This window comes from Haematobia irritans, chromosome 4, assembly GCF_050003625.1.
Source record: "Haematobia irritans isolate KBUSLIRL chromosome 4, ASM5000362v1, whole genome shotgun sequence".
Lineage (NCBI taxonomy): Eukaryota > Metazoa > Arthropoda > Insecta > Diptera > Muscidae > Haematobia > Haematobia irritans.
The window spans coordinates 154,234,906-154,254,699 of NC_134400.1; the positions used below are offsets into that span (position 1 = coordinate 154,234,906).

General features: G+C 36.2%; 1 protein-coding gene across 4 annotated transcripts in view; it reads right to left on the reverse strand.

Moving 5' to 3' along the window:
- Window positions 1-19,794, reverse strand: part of Fhos (Formin homology 2 domain containing) — a 420,893-nt gene that overhangs the window by 323,368 nt on the left and 77,731 nt on the right. For all 4 annotated transcript variants that reach the window (XR_012721172.1, XM_075303339.1, XM_075303338.1 and 1 more), the window contains exons 4-5: window positions 14,318-19,734; window positions 3,096-3,168 (exon numbers count right to left, since the gene is read on the reverse strand). Coding sequence is in view for 3 of the 4 variants with exons in the window: in XM_075303339.1 (XP_075159454.1) it covers window positions 3,096-3,168; window positions 14,318-19,734 (5,490 nt within the window). In the remaining variant the exon portion in view is untranslated. The remainder of the gene's footprint in view (window positions 1-3,095; window positions 3,169-14,317; window positions 19,735-19,794) is intronic.

A 19,794-nucleotide genomic window follows, 5' to 3' on the forward strand; every position in this document is an offset into this window, starting at 1 on the left:
TTGTTTTGTTATTGTTGGTTTTGTTCTTTAAGCATTGTTGTTGTTTTTATTGCAGCTTAAAACCATACATTGACTAAACTACAAGTGTAGCTTAACCAACAGAGGAAAAGAATGTTTGTCAAATTTATTTGGGCAAAGCCCTACAGACTGCAAGATGGTTGGATGGACGCACGTTTCGGAATTACCACATTCCTCATCAGCATCCTCTACTTGCAGCAAAACTATCAACCAATTATCAGAATAAATTCAGGCAGTTCATGAACCACACTTGAACCTCCCTAAAAAAGGTTTTAATTGATAGCCGGCTTATGCCGAAATAAATTCGTACAAACATATCTCTTTTCCTTTGCCACCGTCAAATCATCGATTTGAGTGCAGTTGGCTGGGTTTATTTTGAGCGTGCTTCCTCTTTTTTCATTCGTTTTGTTTTGTTATTGTTGGGTTTTTTTCTTTTAATCATTGTTGTTGTTTTTGATTTCAGCTTAAAACCATGCATTGACTAAACTACAAGTGTAGCTTAACCAACCGAGGAAAAGAATGTTTGTCGAATTTATTTGGGCAAAGCCCTATAGACTGCAAGATTGTTGGATGGACGCACGGTTCGGAATTACCACATTCCTCATCAGCATCATTAAGGCAGTTCACTAAGCCCAAAAGTGAACTGCCCGAATTTATTCTGATAATTGGTTGATAGTTTTGCTGCAAGTAGAAGATGCTGATGAGGAATGTGGTAATTCCGAAACGTGCGTCCATCCAACCATCTTGCAGTCTATAGGGCTTTGTCCAAATAAATTTGACAAACATTCTTTTCCTCTGTTGGTTAAGCTACACTTGAAGTTTAGTCAATGCATGGTTTTAAGCTGAAATAAAAAAAAAATATTTCTATAGAAATTTTTGTCAAAATTTTATTTCTATAGAAAATTTTGTCAAAATTGTATTTCTATCGAAAATTTTGTCAAAATTTTATTTCTATCGAAAATTTTGTCAAAACTTTATTTCCATAGAAAATTTTGTCAAAATTTTATTTCTGTAGAAAATTTTGTCAAAATTTTATTTCTGTAGAAAATTTTGTCAAAACTTTATTTCCATAGAAACTTTTGTCAACATTTTATTTCTATAGAAAATTTTGTCAAAATGGTATTTCTATAGAAAATTTTGTCAAAATGGTATTTCTATAGAAAATTTTGTCAAAATTTTTATTTTTGTAGAAAATTTTGCCAAAATTATATTTCTATAGAAAATTTTGTCAAAACTTTATTTCCATAGAAAATTTTGTCAAAATTTTATTTCTACAGAAAATTTTGTCAAAATTTTATTTCTATAGAAAATTTTGTCAAAATTTTATTTCTACAGAACATTTTGTCAAAATTTTATTTCTGTAGAAAATTCTGTGAAAATTTTAATTCTAGTGAAAATTTTTGTCAAAATTGTATGTCTATAGTTAATTGATGCTCCTTTTAGTTGGAGAGGTATATTTTGCAACATCTACCAAAACATTAAAAAATCTACCAATCTAAAATATCTACCATTTTTGTTAGAATAAAATAAAATGTGTACTTCTATTCCCTCAAAAAGTCAAATCGGGTTATTGGAATTTATCGACTTGCTTAAAATTTTAAGCAATTCGAATGAAAATTACAACTTTTTTGCCTTAGAGAAATCCAAGCAGAGAGATTTGTACTAAAATGATTCTTTAGGAATGGGCTACAGTAAATCTTTAGAATTTGGTGAATACATTAAATAAAAAATAGTTTTAAAGCATTAAATAGTTTTGTAGATTGTTTTTCTTTTTTTACTTTTGAATTTATATTTGAAATCTAATTATATGGTATATATTCTACTAGAAAGGTATTTTTTTTTAAGACATACGTTTTATTTTGCCAGCCCGCCTCTACAAAGCCTATAGTTGGCGCTGAGGCCATTACTTTTTGTGAACTTATTAAAATTATGAATAAAATATTAATTATTTATAAAAAAAAAAAACAATAAAAAAAATTTTTAAGTGCAAGATTTTTTACAATATTTTATAAGATTTCTCAAATATATCAAATACCAGTAATTAATTTAAAATGTTATATACCACTAATATTAACAGCAGTGTTGCCAGGTGATCTTTGAAACTTAAGAAAAAAAACCCAAATTGGTGTAGATTTCTTTCAAAACCCCCAAAAAATTATGTAAATAGGGTAAAATTATGTAAAATGGGTATTGACACAAAATACCCTGAAGTGATATACTTCAAAAATTCAATCAACAAAAATATAATAATACAATATGTATATCAATTACAAAACAGTTAAAACAATATAATTCAATAAATAAATGTTTTAAATCAAATTACTTAAATATAATTCGATTTATAAATTAGAAAAATAAACAAAAATAAAATTCATTCGTTACTATGTTCGAGTTTAGCCATTAAAGTGAAAACTAAATCAGTAAAAGAAGCATAAAATTATACTTATTTGTTGCAAATTTTTATTATAACTTGATAGGGAATAGCCCACAGCGAATTTTCACAAAGTTTGTATTCCTTAAAATGGATTATTAAAGAAAAGTAATCGTTCAAAAATTACGATTTTAGCGGCTAAACTCGAACTTAATACCCACCTTTATTCGCCAAAAGAGTCCAAAATTTCAAAAATCTTCTGCAGTTACAAATTGCAGGTGCAAAATTATGACACCCACAATCAAAGGAATTTTTATTTGAAGTGAACATACGATTTCTTATTTTGTTTTTAACCATGTCGAACTTTGAAAATGCTTTTTCAAAAGAAGTATTTGGCTGACCTACAATATCTTTTTTCTCCAAATTCATAGCAGAATTGCTCCGAATTTAGTTGAGAATTCTATTATAGTTGTTCAAACTGGGCTTTTTGCCAATAGAAAAAAATTGAATAAAAATTTAAACACAGGCTCATAAATATTTATTACTTGAGAATTATTCCAACTTTTCAAGATGTAAAATATTTTTTACCCCTAAAAATACCCCCAAACTTGAAAACACCCCTAAATTTGGGGGAAAACCCTCGACCTAGCAACACTGATTCATAACCCTCGCTAACATAGGACAATCAAAAGAATTTGTTACTTACCGCGTTTTGTTCAAATCGAGGTGGCGTCCTTGCATTAGCAACTGGTTGTGAGTCTCGGTTCCACTCATCATGGCTGTGGGGAAAAATAATGAGAGAATTAAATTCAAATTTAATATGTTTGTAACTGGGTGAAAAATAGTAAAATATAGGGGTCAGGTTGTATTACAATGTTTCCCATCCGAAAAGCTTTTTCGAAAAATATTTCTCCCATAAAAGAATTTCCACATATAAATTTCAACTAAAAAAAAAACGAAATCTTGTAAACTCTACATTTTATAAATTGGAAATTAGAAAGGTTTTCGAAAAAAGCTATTGGAAATATCGAAGATTTTCCATTATACAACAGAAAAGCTCGTGGTGGAAATGTTTTATCCAAAATGTAAAATTTCGACATTGAAAAATATTTGGTTGACTTTAATAACATACTTCCATGTGGCTAATATTAGATCTAATGTCAAGGAATTTAAAGGGTGGTAAAAGTTAATTTAGATAGCCAGAGAGTATTTAGGGAAATAGAAGAGAACGAAAGTGTGAAGTAAAATAAATGTATCTAATTCCAGCAAAACACGCGTCGCCAAAAAACTAGTGAAAATGTTCTTTCTAGATTCGGAAGTGGTTTAAAATTGGCGCAGAAGCGATGAATTTAACATGGGCTTGTCATAGGACGGATGGCCATCATTTTAACAGCCTCTGCAATGAATATATATCACTTCCTAAGTTGTGAACCGAATTCAGTGTATGGACGTGAATTAAACATTTTGTGATATTTTGCCAAATAAATAATTTTTATAATATTTTATGATTTGTAATGCATTCTAATGCTTGTCTGTAACGTTTGACATCAAATATTTTCAAAAAATTAGCAATTTTTCGAAAATGTATTTAGCATTTTTTTTGACAAAATTTAAATAATTTGTAGCATTTTAATAATTCTAGCATGATTTTATCAAACTAATAATCGTCTCTGGGGTCAAACTAAATGCCGAATATTATTGAACAAATTTCCTAAAGAGAGTACATTTCGCCGCGGTCCAACATGACTTAGCACATGTCAACCGAGAATTGCTTAAAAAAGGAGGTTCTCGCTTCATTTCTGCCGCATAATGGCCACCAAAATCGGTTTGACTATTGCGCCTAGGACTTTTTGGAGAGTACTTTCGTGCAAGGTGTGATGGATTTATCGGCCGTTTGAAGGCCATAATTCGTGCCCAAGGTAGCCAATTCGAACAAATCAAAACTGATTCTAAAAAAGTAACACATTCGTGCATTTTTTGCATTCACACAATAAAATTAAAAAAAGAAAACAGTATATACACTCAGAGAAGGAATATGATCACCTCAAACATGTTTCCATAGCAAAATGTTATTTTTGGATGTTGAACATGGAACATTTTTGTCGCAAAAATGTTATTTTCTCGAAAATAATGTATCTGATTTCAGAAACCATGTATATGTTTGTCGACAAAAGAACATTTTTGCGACAAAGGCCATAATTCGTGCCAAAGGTAGCCAATTCTAATAAATCAAAACTGATTCTAAAATTCTATGTTACTTTCGTGCATTTTTTGCATTCACACAATAAAATTAAAAAAAAAAAAAAAGTATATACGGCCGTAAGTTCGGCCAGGCCGAAGCTTATGTACCCTCCATCATGGATTGCGTAGAAACTTCTTCTAAACACTGCCACCCACAATCGAATTACTTACGTTGCTGTAACGCTTGCCGATGGCAAGGTATCTTAAAACCTCCTAACACCATCTTCTAAATTGTATGTAAGTCCATACGTGGTATATATTAAACCAAAAAAGATCGATCCAATACGTATATAATTCAGTTTGACAAAGTAGACATAAAATTTTGACAAAATTTTCTACAGAAATAAAATTTTAACAAAATTTTCTATAGAAATAAAATTTTCACAAAATTTTCTATAGAAATAAAAATTTTCACAAAATTTTCTATAGAGAGAAAATTTTGACAAAAATGTCTACAGAAATACAATTTTAACAAAATTTTCTATAGAAATAAACTTTTGACAAAATTTTCTATAGAAATAAAATCTTGGTAGATTATTTTTGGCTCGAGTGGCAACCATTATTATGAACCGAATAAAATTTTAACAAAATTTTCTCTAGAAATAAAATTTTGACAAAATTTTCTATAGAAATAAAATTTTGGTAGATTATTTTTGGCGCTAGTGGCAACCATGATTATGAACCGATATGGACCAATTTTTGTGTGATTGGACCAATTTTGGTATGGTTGTTAGCGACCATATGCTAACACCACGTTCCAAATTTGAACCGGATCGGATGAATGTGCTCCTCCAAGAGGCTCCGGAGGTCATATCTGGAGAACGTTTTATATGGGGGCTATATATATTTATGGACCGATATGGACCAATTTTTGCACGGTTGCTAGAGACCATATACCAATACCATGTACCAAATTTCAGCCGGATCGGATGAAATTTGCTTCTCTTAGAGGCTCCGCAACCCAAATCTGGGGATCGGTTTATATGGGGGCTATATATAATTATGGACCGATATGGACCCATTTTTGCATGGTTGTTAGAGACCATATACCAACACCATGCACCAAATTTCAGCCGGATCGGATGAAATATGCTTCTGTTAGAGGCTCCACAAGCCAAATCTGAGGGTCACTTTATATGGGGGCTATACGTAAAAGTGGACCGATATGGTCCATTTTCAATACCATCCGACCTACATCGATAACAACTACTTGTGCCAAGTTTCAAGTCGATAGCGTGTTTCGTTCGGAAGTTAGCGTGATTTCAACAGACGGATGGACGGACGGACGGACGGACGGACGGACATGCTTAGATCGACTCCGAATTTCACCACGACCCACAATATATATCCTTTATGGGGTCTTAGAGCAATATTTTGATGTGTTACAAACGGAATGACAAAGTTAATATACCCCCATCCTATGATGGAGGGTATAAAAGGAAAACAGTATATACACTCAGAGGAGGAATATGATCACCTCAAACATGTTTCCATAGCAAAAATGTTATTTTCTCGAAAATAATGTATCTGATTTCAGAAACCATGTATATGTTTGTCGACAAAAGAACATTTTTGCGACAAAGGCCATAATTCGTGCCAAAGGTAGCCAATTCGAATAAATCAAAACTGATTCTAAAATTTTATGTTACTTTCGTGCATTTTTTGCATTCACACAATAAAATAAAAAAAAGAAAACAGTATATACACTCAGAGAAGGAATATGATCACCTCAAACATTTTCCATAGCAAAATGTTATTTTTGGACGTTGAACATGGAACATTTTTGTCGCAAAAATGTTATATTCGCAAAAACAATGTATCTGATTTCAGAAACCATGTATATGTTTGTCGACAAAAGAACATTTTTGCGACAAAAATCTTCCATGTTCACCGTTCAAACATAAGATTTTGCTATTGAAACATGTTTGAGCTGATCATATTCCTTCTCTGAGTGTACTGCCTTAACTTCGTCCGGGCTGAGCCTTAGATAATGGCACGAGTCAAAGATAATAGTTTCCTTTCAAAACTTTTCGTCACAGTGAGTTACTAGAAAATATAAGGAATTTCAGAGGGTTTGGTAACAGATATATTATATTATGTTATATTATTATTACATTTCAGACTATACCCGATTTATAAGAAAAATTACATTTCAGGGGGGATTTGATGATAGATACTCCTTCACACAAATCGGTTCAACTAATACACTTCACGTAGTTACATTTGAAGTTTTTATATATGAAGAGTATATCCGAGTTTTAGAAGAATCTTAAACTTCTCGCCTAAGCACATAAGCGTAGGAAGGCCTCTGGGGAGGGGGCTTAGACCCCCCCAGAAAAATTTTAGCCCCCCCCCCCTGAAAACCTATTTACGATTTTCCATTTTTATAAAAAATAAACAAGCCCAGCCAAAAAAGCCTCGCCAAAAAAGTAATGAAAATGATCTTTTTGGATCCGGAAGTGGTGCAAAATTGGCGAAGAAGCGATGAACTTAACATGGGCTTGTCATAGGACGGAAGTCCTCCATTTCAACAGCCGTTGCACTGAATTTGCATCACTTCTTTAGGTGTGATCCGAATTCAATGTTTTGAATGTAAATTAAAAAATTCTGTTATATTTTGTCAAATAAATAATTTTTATAATTTTTAATGAATTCTAATGCTTCTCGGAAACGTTTGACCTCAAATATTTTCAAAAATTCACAAGTTTTTCAGATTGGATTTAGAATTTTTTTCGACAAAATTTAAATTATTTGTACCTTTTTATGAATTCTTACTTCGTTTTTAAGGTATTTGAAACAAAAAAGTTAGTTATAAAAAATTTAATTTAAAGAACTTGCTGAGTAGTTAAAATAAAGAACATCATTGGGAGTACATCTTCTGGAAGTGCTTTTAAAGTTGTGCCTTTGGAAGAACTTCCAAATTTTTTTGCTGGGAAATGTGTGGAACTACTTTTAGTTGCTTTATTATAAATTAATTTTCGAGTTATTTTGATGTCTATTTTTTTTGTTAATTTTTATGAAATAAAACATTAATTGAAATATAAATAAATGAAATATAAATTTTTAGCTAGGGGGGCTATAGCCCCCCCTAGGAAAATTGTCTAGCTACGCTAATGCCTAAGCACCCAAGAAAATACGATGAAAGAATGCCTTTCATGTGATTTAAAATCAAAATGTTTTATATATGTATATTTTTACCCGCATTACTCGAATAAGCACGGCAGCTGAGATAGATTCATAAGAAGTCAAATCGGTCGTCTATATGGGGGCTATTACAAAACATGGATCGATTTACAACATATTCGGTCAAAAAAAAGTTCTAGATTTCGAGTTTCATGCAAATCGGATTAATATTTAAATTCAGACAGACAGATGGACAACGTTGTATCGTCTTAGAATTTCTCCCTGATCCAGAATACATATATAATTTGTATAGTCCGAAATCTATATTTCGATGCGTTACAAACGGAATGTCGAAGATATTATATGCCCATTACCATTAAAAACTGAAAAACATAGCGTTATATTTTGATGCATTACATATCAGCCACTATGGAAAGTACCACGTTTTCATCATGAATAACAATATGCTTACTTCGAAATCGGCCATAAACTGCCGAAAATCTTCCAACGAAATGGCTGAGCAGTGCAATTTTCACATAATATGGGTGTCCTGCCACAGCACTATGGGCGGAAATTAAAAATTTGCGGCAAAAATTATTTTCAATCATTCTAGTGTCTCCAAACATGGTAAGAGGTTGGCTGATAAGTCCCCGGTCTAACATAGAAAAACACATTTTTTTGTTTATTCAACATAGTTCCTTTCAAGAGCGATACAACGATTATAACGACCTTCCAATTTTTTGATACCATTTTGGTAGTACTCCTTCGGTTTTGCCTCAAAATAGGCCTCAGTTTCGGCGATCATCTCTTCATTGCCGCCCAATTTTTTCCCTGCGAGCATCCTTTTGAGGTCTGAGAACAAGAAAAAGTCGCTGGGGGCCAGATCTGGAGAATACGGTGGGTGGGGAAGCAATTCGAAGCCCAATTCATGAATTTTTGCCATCGTTCTCAATGACTTGTGGCACGGTGCGTTGTCTAGGTGGAACAACACTTTTTTCTTCTTCATATGGGGCCGTTTTCCCGCAATTTCGACCTTCAAACGCTCCAATAACGCCATATAATAGTCACTGTTGATGGTTTTTCCCTTCTCAAGATAATCGATAAAAATTATTTCATGCACATCCAAAAAAACAGAGGCCATTACTTTGTCAGCGGACTTTTGAGGCTTTCCACGCTTCGAAGACGGTTCACCGGTCGCTGTCCACTCAGCCGACTGTCGATTGGACTCAGGAGTGTAGTGATGGAGCCATGTTTCATCCATTGTCACATATCGTCGGAAAAACTCGGGTGTATTACGAGTTAACAGCTGCAAACACCGCTCAGAATCATCAACACGTTGTTGTTTTTGGTCAAATGTGAGCTCGCGCGGCACCCAGTTTGCACAGAGCTTCCGTATATCCACATATTGATGAATGATATGACCAACACGTTCCTTTGATATCTTTAAGGCCTCTGCCATCTCGATCAACTTCATTTTACGGTCATTCAAAATCATTTTGTGGATTTTTTTGATGTTTTCATCGGTAGCCACCTCTTTTGGGCGTCCCCTGCGTTCACCGTCCTCTGTGCTCATTTCACCACGCTTGAATTTTGCATACCAATCAATTATTGTTAATTTCCATGGGGCAGAGTCCGGAAATTCATTATCAAGCCAAGTTTTTGCTTCCACCGTATTTTTTCCCTTCAGAAAACAGTAAAACAAGAAATTCCTTTTTTTTTCATTTTTTCACAATAACAAAAGTTGCTTCACAAAAGACGCTCTATCTCACAAACTAATTGACTTTCAGACGTCTAATTTTGACACGAATCATTTGAAGGTTGGTACTATATAAAAATAATATGCATTTAATACTAGCGACGCCATCTATTTGTCAGACCGGGGACTTATCAGCTAACCTGTTATATCGATATTACCTATCAAAACCAAATATTACCAACAAAAAGGGGAGTCAATTCCCCTTATTCCAGGTGCGCTACTTTAGAGGTGTCAGAATTATAATTGCACTTGGAATACTACAGAATGTACACTGGTAGAAAAATGCTTCGTACTATTAACGAATGGGCTTCGTTGATATTTTTCGTTAATATAACGAAATTTTTCGTTATAAGAACGAAAGTGATCGTTAATACAATGAAATCAATCGTAAAAATACATTTTTGTATTTTTGTTTTTCGTTATATTAATGAAATACGTTTCGTTAATATTGCGAATATAAACTTTGTATTTTTTTCGAGAATTAGAATAAAAATGTTTGCAAAGATGGAATTATTATAATCATTTGCATATAGAGAGAAACTTTTGGAAAGTTTTAGCTTTTAAAACACAGTCCTTTTATATACTCCCAAACTGGAATTGAAAATTTCATTTATAAAACGAATGTGATCGTTAATATAACGATATGGATCGTTAAAATATACATTTAAAATTGGTATCTTTCGTCATATTAATGAAATATGTTCGTTAATAGTACGAATGGAACTTTGAGTATTTCTGTCTCTCTATACTCTCTCTAAGGGTAGGTACTATGTTCGGTTTTCGAGTTGAAAACCACTTTATTTTCGCGATTACTTTTCCTTAAATAATCAAAATTATAAATGAAAACAAACTTATTCCTGTAAAGTCTTGCCGAAATCTAGTGGAACAAGAAACTACGCATCAATTGAGTTAATTTGAACTGTTTTAATAAAGTAACCACGAAAATTTCAACGCGAAAAGCGAACATAGTACTTACTAGAGGTCTGCACAATTCCGTTTGTAAATGCAGAGTACACGTGTACTTGCTACATGAGTACATCTATTTGAGAGATTCGCAAAACAATTGGTACACATTTTGATGAACACCAAAAGCCACGAGTAACTTCTTGGTGCTACTCTGATGTCTTCACTACCAACAAACACATATTCCTCTTTCTCTCTTATAGAAGTGTACACAGAGTGATCACGTCGAGTATGTTGCGAGAACAAAACTTCATAGAGTACTCCATGTACCACGTGCAGTTTCAGAAATACAAAAAACAGTTACTCTCCGTAATATATGTTTTGGTTTGTTATAAAGAACGGCAAACGTTAAGGTAAGTGTGTGACATACATAAATATATGAAATATGTGACATACATACATATCTATGATTAATAATAATGGAAAGTTTTGCTTCGCACATAACTGAGAAGTACTTGTGGTACCACGTGAAGTGAAGAGAATCCATGTTGTACTTTTTCTCAAGTACTTACATTTTTATTGTTCCTTTTTTTCGGAACACATATTGTTTCGGATAAGTACTTGGTGGTATTTGACAAGCAAGAGTTCTCTTCACTTCACCACTTGCGCTACTATATTCGACAGCGAATTGCATACATGTAGTGAAAAGTTATTCGATGCAGACCTCTAGTACTTACCTTAATACGTCTCTCCATACTCTCTATCTCTCTAATACGTCTGTGGCGTCTTTGTAATGTGTACATACACATGTATACATGACAATAAGCACATGTTTCCGTGTGCATCTTGAAACGGTAAAAAGTTCAACTGAAAAATTGTCTGATGGGCAAACCTCCATTTGGTCGTTTGTATTATACAACATTTACGTTCTTTTCGCTGAAGAGTACACAGGCTCATTAGAGTTTCGTTGTGAAGTATAAACATAGATCGTGGGTGAGTAAATTTTTTTATATTTGCAAGGAATTTGGTGTAAATTTTGGGAAGTGAACTTTCAGATAAAAACGTGTAAAAATTACCGGAATTAACCTTAGTGGCAAAGAAATTGGAGAAATTGTATTATTTCCTACTGTATATAAATTATATTTCTAAGATCTTAACAAAAATTAATATACTACAAATGACTATACTCAAATACATTAATGGGTTAGGTTTCATTAATAAACGTTCGTCTTTCATTCAGACAATGAATGATTTTCATTCATTCCACCTATAAGCTGCATTCATTCAATGAATAAGTTTCATTCATACAACGAATAATTTTCGTTAATACAATGAAAAGGCTACGTTATATCAACGTAATTATTCGTTAATACTACGAAATGTATTCCATAAAGGGTTTCGTAAATATAACGTAAAATTACGTTGTTATAATGAAATGCTACGTTGGCTGACTTTTAATGAAGAATTTCGTTAATACAACGTAGGAATTCATCGTATCAACGACACTTTTTCTACCAGTGTACTCATATATGGAATTTAATTTTTGCTTAATGTTTTCCTTATTAAGAAAGTGTCATATCCCAAGAACTTGATGTAAATAATAGTACACTGATAGAAAAAGTTTCGTTATATTAATGAAATGAGTCATTAAAATTGAGCCAATGAAACAAATTCATTAATATAACGAAATTTTTCGTTATTATAACGAATTTTCTGTTAGTCAACGAAACATTTCGTAGTATTAATGAACATTTTCATTGTCTTAATGAATAATGAAATTTTAATGAAATTTTCTCTGTGTGTAGAAACCGGTTCTCATTTTATTAAATTAATTTTAGATTAAAGATTAAAAAATATTATTCATTGAAATAACTTTCTTCGGTATCTAATTCTATATACGTCCGTCTGCGTTTGTTGTTCGCTAGATTCCGGATACAATTATTAACCGATTTTGATGAAATTTGGTACAACGTGTTTTCTTTGCAAAATGACGGACGCTGTAGAATGTGGAAAAAATTGGATCAAAGTTAGATATAGCCCCCATATAAATTTATCACCCGATTTCGACAAACGAGATCATCTTGCGCTTATTTACTACCCGATTGTCCTCAAATTTAACACAAAGTAATTTTTATAGTATCCTTAACGTGTGCTATGTATCGCCCGATTTTCCCAAATTTGACCATAAAACCCTTATTTATTAACAGATCTTACTCAAATTTGGTTCTCTTGTGCCTTTCCCACTTCCGTTTAATATAAAATTTTCCGTTTTAAATAGTTTTCTTAACCCTTCGTTGGATTTATATGGTATTTTACTTTTCCAGAAAGTAACGATAGCATTTGTTTCTTTATTGCTGTTCAGCCAAAATGAGAATTATTCGCTATTTTTATCTTCGCTATTGCTAGAAAAATTAAATTTATTTTAAAATGGGCAAGTTTTAGCAGACAATTTTTACAACACATAAAAGTATGCTTCCTCACGGACAATAACAAACAATAGTTTTCATTAACAAACGTTAACAAATCTAGATCTATTCCTCGAAAATCGTATGTTTGTCACAAACAAACTGCACCGCTGGGACCACAAATACAAGTTCAAAAACAAAAATATTTTTAAAGTGGTTACAAAATGTTGAACTATTTCACTTTTAAAATTTGACTTTTTGCCGCTGTTTTGCGATTTCCGCAAAACGGAATAGTAAGCAAGGTTAGGATCTACCTTACATATTCCAGCCTGACTACCTGCAAGTTCATAGCACGTGCGAAGGCTATTAAGATGTCGTATATCCGATGGAAGAATTGCTCACTAGATATGATGTCACTCTTAGGTTAGGGAGACGCCATGGTGCAATGGTTAGCATGCCCGCCTTGCATACACAAGGTCGTGGGTTCGATTCCTGCTTCGACCGAACACCAAAAAGTTTTTCAGCGGTGAATTATCCCACCTCAGTAATGCTGGGTTCGATTCCTGCTTCGACCGAACACCAAAAAGTTTTTCAGCGGTGAATTATCCCACCTCAGTAATGCTGGTGACATTTCTGAGGGTTTCAAAGCTTCTCTAAGTGGTTTCACTGCAATGTGGAACGCCGTTCTGACTCGGCTATAAAAAGGAGGTCCCTTGTCATTGAGTTTAACATGGAATCGGGCAGCACTCAGTGATAAGAAAGAAGTTAACCAATGTGGTATCACAATGGACTGAATAGTCTAAGTGAGCCTGATACATCGGGCTGCCACCTAACCTAACCTAGGTTAGGTTAAGTAAATTTGTAGCCCGTTATTTTAGTCTCACTTAAACTATTCCGTCCATTGTGATACGACAAGTGGTGAACTTCTCTCTTCCAGCTCATTGTGAAGGGACCTCCTTTTTATAGCAAAGTTCGAACGGCGTTTCACATTACGGTGAATCCACTTAGAAAAGTTTAAAACACTCCGAAATGTCAGAAAGGGGATAACCCATCGTTGAAACCCGTTTTCGTGCTGGGTAGAAACTGGGACTGAACACACGACCTTTTGTATGCAAGGCGGACGTGCTAGCCATTGCATCACTATCACTCTTGATATCTGTGACAACGGCGAATTTGCAAAAACTATTGCCGTGATGTATTATGACTATTGCATGGCTCTCACGCATTTTGGTTGAGGCGTAAGCGAATATAGGCAGACCTTTTATATCTCCTACTGGCGGACCTTTTATATCTCCTACCTATGTTAAGGTGGCGAGTGTAAATATTTCTAAACTATATGAAACCTCTTCTTATTAATAGTCTCTTTCGATTCTCTATTCGTACTCCCATTTCCACACCACCAGGCATTCTCACGCAAACAAAGCTTTTTCACGTGATTCACCAGCTAGTCTCTATGAGTACTGTATAAAAATAGATGGTACTGTATAAAAACATACTCACCTATCCATGCGTTGAATATGGGGTATTTGTGCTGTACTATCGTGAATGCGTACTTGGTCTGGCGTTATTTCTTCCAAAAACATATTCCGTTGTGTGGGTATTGTTCGAAAGCTTCCATCGTTATCGAAAAACATGGGACTTAATGGTCGACACGAACCACTCAAAAGTTCATCAATATTTTGATGGCGTGATATGAAAAGTTGTCCGTTCTTTGCACGCAACTCATTGTTGTTGTACTGTAATGGTGGTGGTTGTTGTCTTTGTTGAGATGATTGGTGGGCTGGGGGTGGTGAGTAGTAATGTTGAGGTGGGGTAAGTGGATAATTTGATTGTTGGGGCTTTTGATTTATATGCTCTTGTTGATAGCCATTGGTGGGACTGTTTGCATTGTTATCGGTATAGGGTAGATGTTTGCCGGTTTCCACACCGACAGGAGGAGGGGTACCACCTAAAATTGGCATTAGATTTGCCATTGTCATTGGTGCACTGCTATTTGTCACCATTGACGTTGTTTGTTGAACCTTTGTTATTGGAATGTTGTCGTAGGGCGATGAGCAATACGTTTCTCTCTTTTCTGAAGCATCGGTGGCTTCCTCTTCATTTTGCACGGGGCTAGCACATTGACCTAATGGAGGGGGACGTTCGGAATATTCGAAATTAAATGAATTACTCAGCTCACTATGAGAATCAGCACGACCAGATGAAGGCAAAAAGGATTTATGCTGTTGTTCCACATCTTCATCCTCTTCGTCACCATCATCATTGTCATCTGAGTGAGTTTGGAGCTCGGTCTGAGTGGATGGAGATTGACGCCAATAGTTCTGATTATCTGTTGGATAACATTCTTCACTATGCTTGAAGATTTCTTGGGTAACTTGCTCTTGGTATTGCCTATTGCGCTCTTCTAGCCAGCGCTCCTTTTGCTCCTCCAAAGATTTTTGTTGGGAGTAGATCCTTTTCCCAGGACTTTCACTACTTCGGCGATCCAACCACATGGCTTGACTACTGCTTTCCACAGGAGGTGTAGCAGATTGTTGTCTTTGATCTGGTCTTGGACGATTTCGAGGATGATTCCATTGATCGGAATCTCTTGAACGACTTCGTGTCTTACTTCTTTCGTTAGGATCCGTTTGCCACCAGGCTTCCTCGTCCTGATCCGAGTCAACACGAGTTAAATTAAATAACTTTTTGATGGGACTATTTTGACGGGGTGATGGAGAATGCGTTTTGTCCTCCACCCATCTATCTCGCTCCTTTGACACACTACGTTTTTCATCTTTATCGGAATTACCTCCCAACCACCAAGCCTTCTCACCCGATTCCACTCGAGGAAGTTGAAAAAGTTTCTTCTGGCTTGGCCCTTGTGAGGGCGGAGGTGAAGGGGTTTGATCCGCCGTTTTGTTATTAGCCGCCGGACCCTGTGAATTACTTCGTTTACTGTCTTTGTCAGAGTCTTTATCCATTTGCCACCAAGGCTTTTCACCGGACTCTACTTTGGGAATGTTGAAGAGTTTCTTAGTTGGTCCATTAAGCCACCATTTTTTGGATTCCATAGAACTACTAGAAATCGATGATGGTTCTGTGGAATCCTGCTGATTTTGAAGTTGCTCTTGCGTATCTGTTTCAGGCGATTGAACACTTTGTTCTTCGGGAACCTCTTGTTCCCCTTGACCTAGATCTTTCTCCGCCTCTTCCGCTTGTTGCCACCAGGGTATTTCTCCCGATTCCACACGACATATCTTCAATTGTATCATGCCGTTCTGTTTGGGTGGCGTGGCTATGGCGTATTCTTCTTGGTCTTCTGTTCTGGTTGTAGACGGCTCTTCATGTTCGTCATCAATCCACCAATCAGTTTCTGGAGTCAAATGACTACGAGGAAACTGTCGTATTTCTCCATCCACTGTATCATGGGAATACTGACCTTCAGTAGCTTTATAATCCAATTCATTCAAAGAGATTTCCTTGCGATAATTAGTTGCAGCATTAGTGTTGACACCGTTTGCATCATATACATCGGTAGTAACATCGTCCTCCTCAACCACTTCCTCATCGGCAACATTGCCTTCTTGATCCTCATCATTGCGTAACCACCAAGCTGTCTCACCGGAATCGACATGTCTGACCTTGAAACGCATTTCATCTTTGTAGCTATAGTCCAAAGCTGATGAAGTGTCGATTTGCTGACTCGTATCTTGCCACCAGCTAGCCTCTTCTGAGTCAGTGCCTCCAGTGGAGGTTGTAGCAGCGGTGCTTGTAGTTGTCGTTGCATTTCCCATATAGGGTGATAATGACCCTGTTCTCTGTTCAGTAGGCATTTCTGAGGTGGAGTCACGATGGCTTTCGGAAGTTCTCAAGCAGTTCGATGAAGAGGTCACGGACACGGAACGCGACTTTGATTTCGATTTGGATTTCGACACGGATGTTGTCTGGGATTTCGTTGACGAATTACTTGCAGTAGAAATATTTAGATGTTCGTTTGCTAGAGAATTTTTGGCAAAGTTAACAGGGCTATTAGAATTACTGGCACTTGTACGGTTGCCGTTCGATGATTTCGCTAAATTCGTTGTTTTCGTTTCGTTGGCTCGTGGTATACTGAGACTGCTCTTCTTTGATGATGATTTTTTCGATGGCACATCTATATCGCTAGAGGATGCCCCGCCACTTGCCGCTCCACCGCAGCCAGCATTGCTGCTACTACTACCACCACCTGAAGTCTCCGTGCTTTCTACGTAAATCTGATCATCACTGTTTGTCAATTTTTGTTGGGTCACAAAAAAGTTCGACACCGAAGATAGTTTTTTTAAGCGTCTTAGGGGGTCTTTGTTGGGTCGCGATGAGGGCGATGAGGATTTCTTTAGGGCTGATGATTCAGATTTCTTTGTAGATTTGCCACATGATGTAGACAAATTGCTGGGGTTTGCTGGTGGGTTGGGGCTTGGGGTAATCACAACTTTTGGCTGTTGCAGTTGCCTCTTCCCCGATGATGGAGTAGAAGAGGCTTGAGTGTCGGAATTATTGGCACTACTGCTGAGAGTAGTGGTACTGCTTGAAATAACCTGGACTTCCTTGGTCACTTTCTTCTTGGCAATTTTCTTATGGGGCTTTTTGAGTTCAGTCGAACTATCATTGCCACTCGATGTAGAGGATATGGTTTGCGTTGTCAAAATTTTATTCGAACGCATAGCCAGAGGTGATGCTACCATTGGAGATTTTTGTTTTAAATTTGTACCACTATTTTGCCTGCTAAGAGGTGAAGGAGGAGTGCTGCTTCCCAAAGGTTTACCCAGAAAACGTTGACGCAATTTACTTTCATTTAGATTTCGACTCCTCATAGAGCGGTTGGAAGCATTGCTTATCTCCGATCCCGCACTAGGTGATCTCTCTAAACGTTGAATAGCTTGCAAAGCTCCGTTAAGGGCATCTATGGTATTAAAATCAGAATCATTACCAGTACTGGGTGTTCTTGACTTTCTTGTTCGATCCGTAGGCCCTACATTGAGAGAGGATTTCCTAAAATCTTTATTTGGAATTTTGCTCATAGGGGAAGGACTACTCGAACAAGGCGATGATATTTTTAGAGGGGAATCCCCTTTAGGGCCCATTGGAGGTTTATGGGGACTATGGAGACTTTCTACAGAAGACTGACGTGATTTCAATATTCCTACACGAGGTGGTGATAACTTCGATTTTGGCAAAGGAGATTTGGTATTTCTACTGGGACTACTACTCGTGGACCTTTCCTCTTTGGGTGACAAATGAGATGATTTACTTTTTGCTAAAGGAGATTTGGGGTTTCTAGTATGGCTACTGGTAGAAGTGGTGGAATCTTCTCGCCTACTATCCTCATTGCTGGAAGATGATTTAGAAGGTGTCGATGATAAGGGACTACTACTGTAACGGAGATTTGATGGTGAATAGCGATCACTTCTTGGACTCATAGGTGAAAGGCGCGAGTTGAAAGCATATTTCGTATGTTTACTGGTACCATCAGAGCACTCCGATTGCATTTCTTTCTCCAACATTTTCCTTTTCTTTGTAGATCGTAGTATGGTCTTTTCTATGGTCATGGCAATATCGCCACTTTTCGATTTCAGGTTCGTTTGTGATTGCTTACCCGGGGGATTAGGAGATGTTCCTCGATTACAAACACTAACAGCTAGAAATTGTTCAGCCGGTTCATGCAATTCCTCATCATCTTCCGATGTATCTGATTCCTCAGTTGTTTCTGTGTCTTCATCTTCGTTTAGGTTTTCCTCCTCGTGAATGACAATGGAAGGAGAAGGAGTTGTCTGTTGTTGCTGTTTTATCCCTATTCCATTTGTTTCACAATTTCCTGAAGACTTTAATTTAGCCAATGATTGTGTTGTTGGATTTTCACTTGAAGTATTTTCAGATATTGAAGTCGAAGAGGCAGTTGGTTTTACATCATGACCGTCTTGATCGGATGTGGTACTATCGGACCCTGTTATGGCCTTGGAACTTTTAGACGATGTTACGACATTTTCCCCATACAATTTGGTGGTGAATTTTCTTGTTGTAGCAGGAGAAGAGTTTCCATAGGACATGGCTTTATCTGCCAATGAAGCTGCAGAATTGATTTGTTTTACGGTGCCATAAGATGCAGATCTTTCTGCCAAAGATGTCGAGGAAGGTGTCCGCTTAGCACTTCTAGAGCCATATCCAGAGGTTCTATCTGCCAATGATGAAGAGGAGGGTGTACGCTTTGCAAAAACATTTGATGGCTTATCAGCCAATGAAGTTGAAGAGGGTGTCCGTTTTACACTGGATCCAGTATTGGTGGGATTCTTGTCGGTCAACGAAGTAGTGGAGGCAGTTCTTGTTGTACTGGAACCACTATACAATGATGTTTTTTCGCCCATCGATGTTGTGGATGGAGTTCGTGACATACCATATCGTGTACTATATGACGAAGGTGACGGAGGAGGGGCGGTTTTGGGCATATTCATGCGATACGAATTTGCACTGCCATAACTCAATTTGTATTTACTATCAAGACTTGGACTAGGATCCCTCGAAGGCGCCCTTATAGATCTCATTACTGGACTTGGATCTCGTGAACGGATACGATTGGTGTGTTCCAGTGCAGCCGGACTAGGTTCTCTTGAATATCTACCCACGCTACTGGATGCGGAACCATAACGCTTTGATTGGCAGATAGATTTCATGCCGTATGTATCGGAACCACCAGTGGTAGTACTATCGGCTTTTGATTGAATAGTGGAAGACGAAGACGAGGGTGTATAACGGCTAACATATGTTGTAGCTGATACGACGGGTGGATCACGTTTCACCCGATAGGTACCACCCGAAAATGATGGCCGATAGGCGGTGGGGGAGGATAGGGCAGAGGATGTGTAGCGTGATGTGGAGCTACCGATATCATCACGTGGAGAATACTGGAAGAAATTAAGAACATCAAAAAAAAACAAAATAAATATTTCTATATTGCATATTTC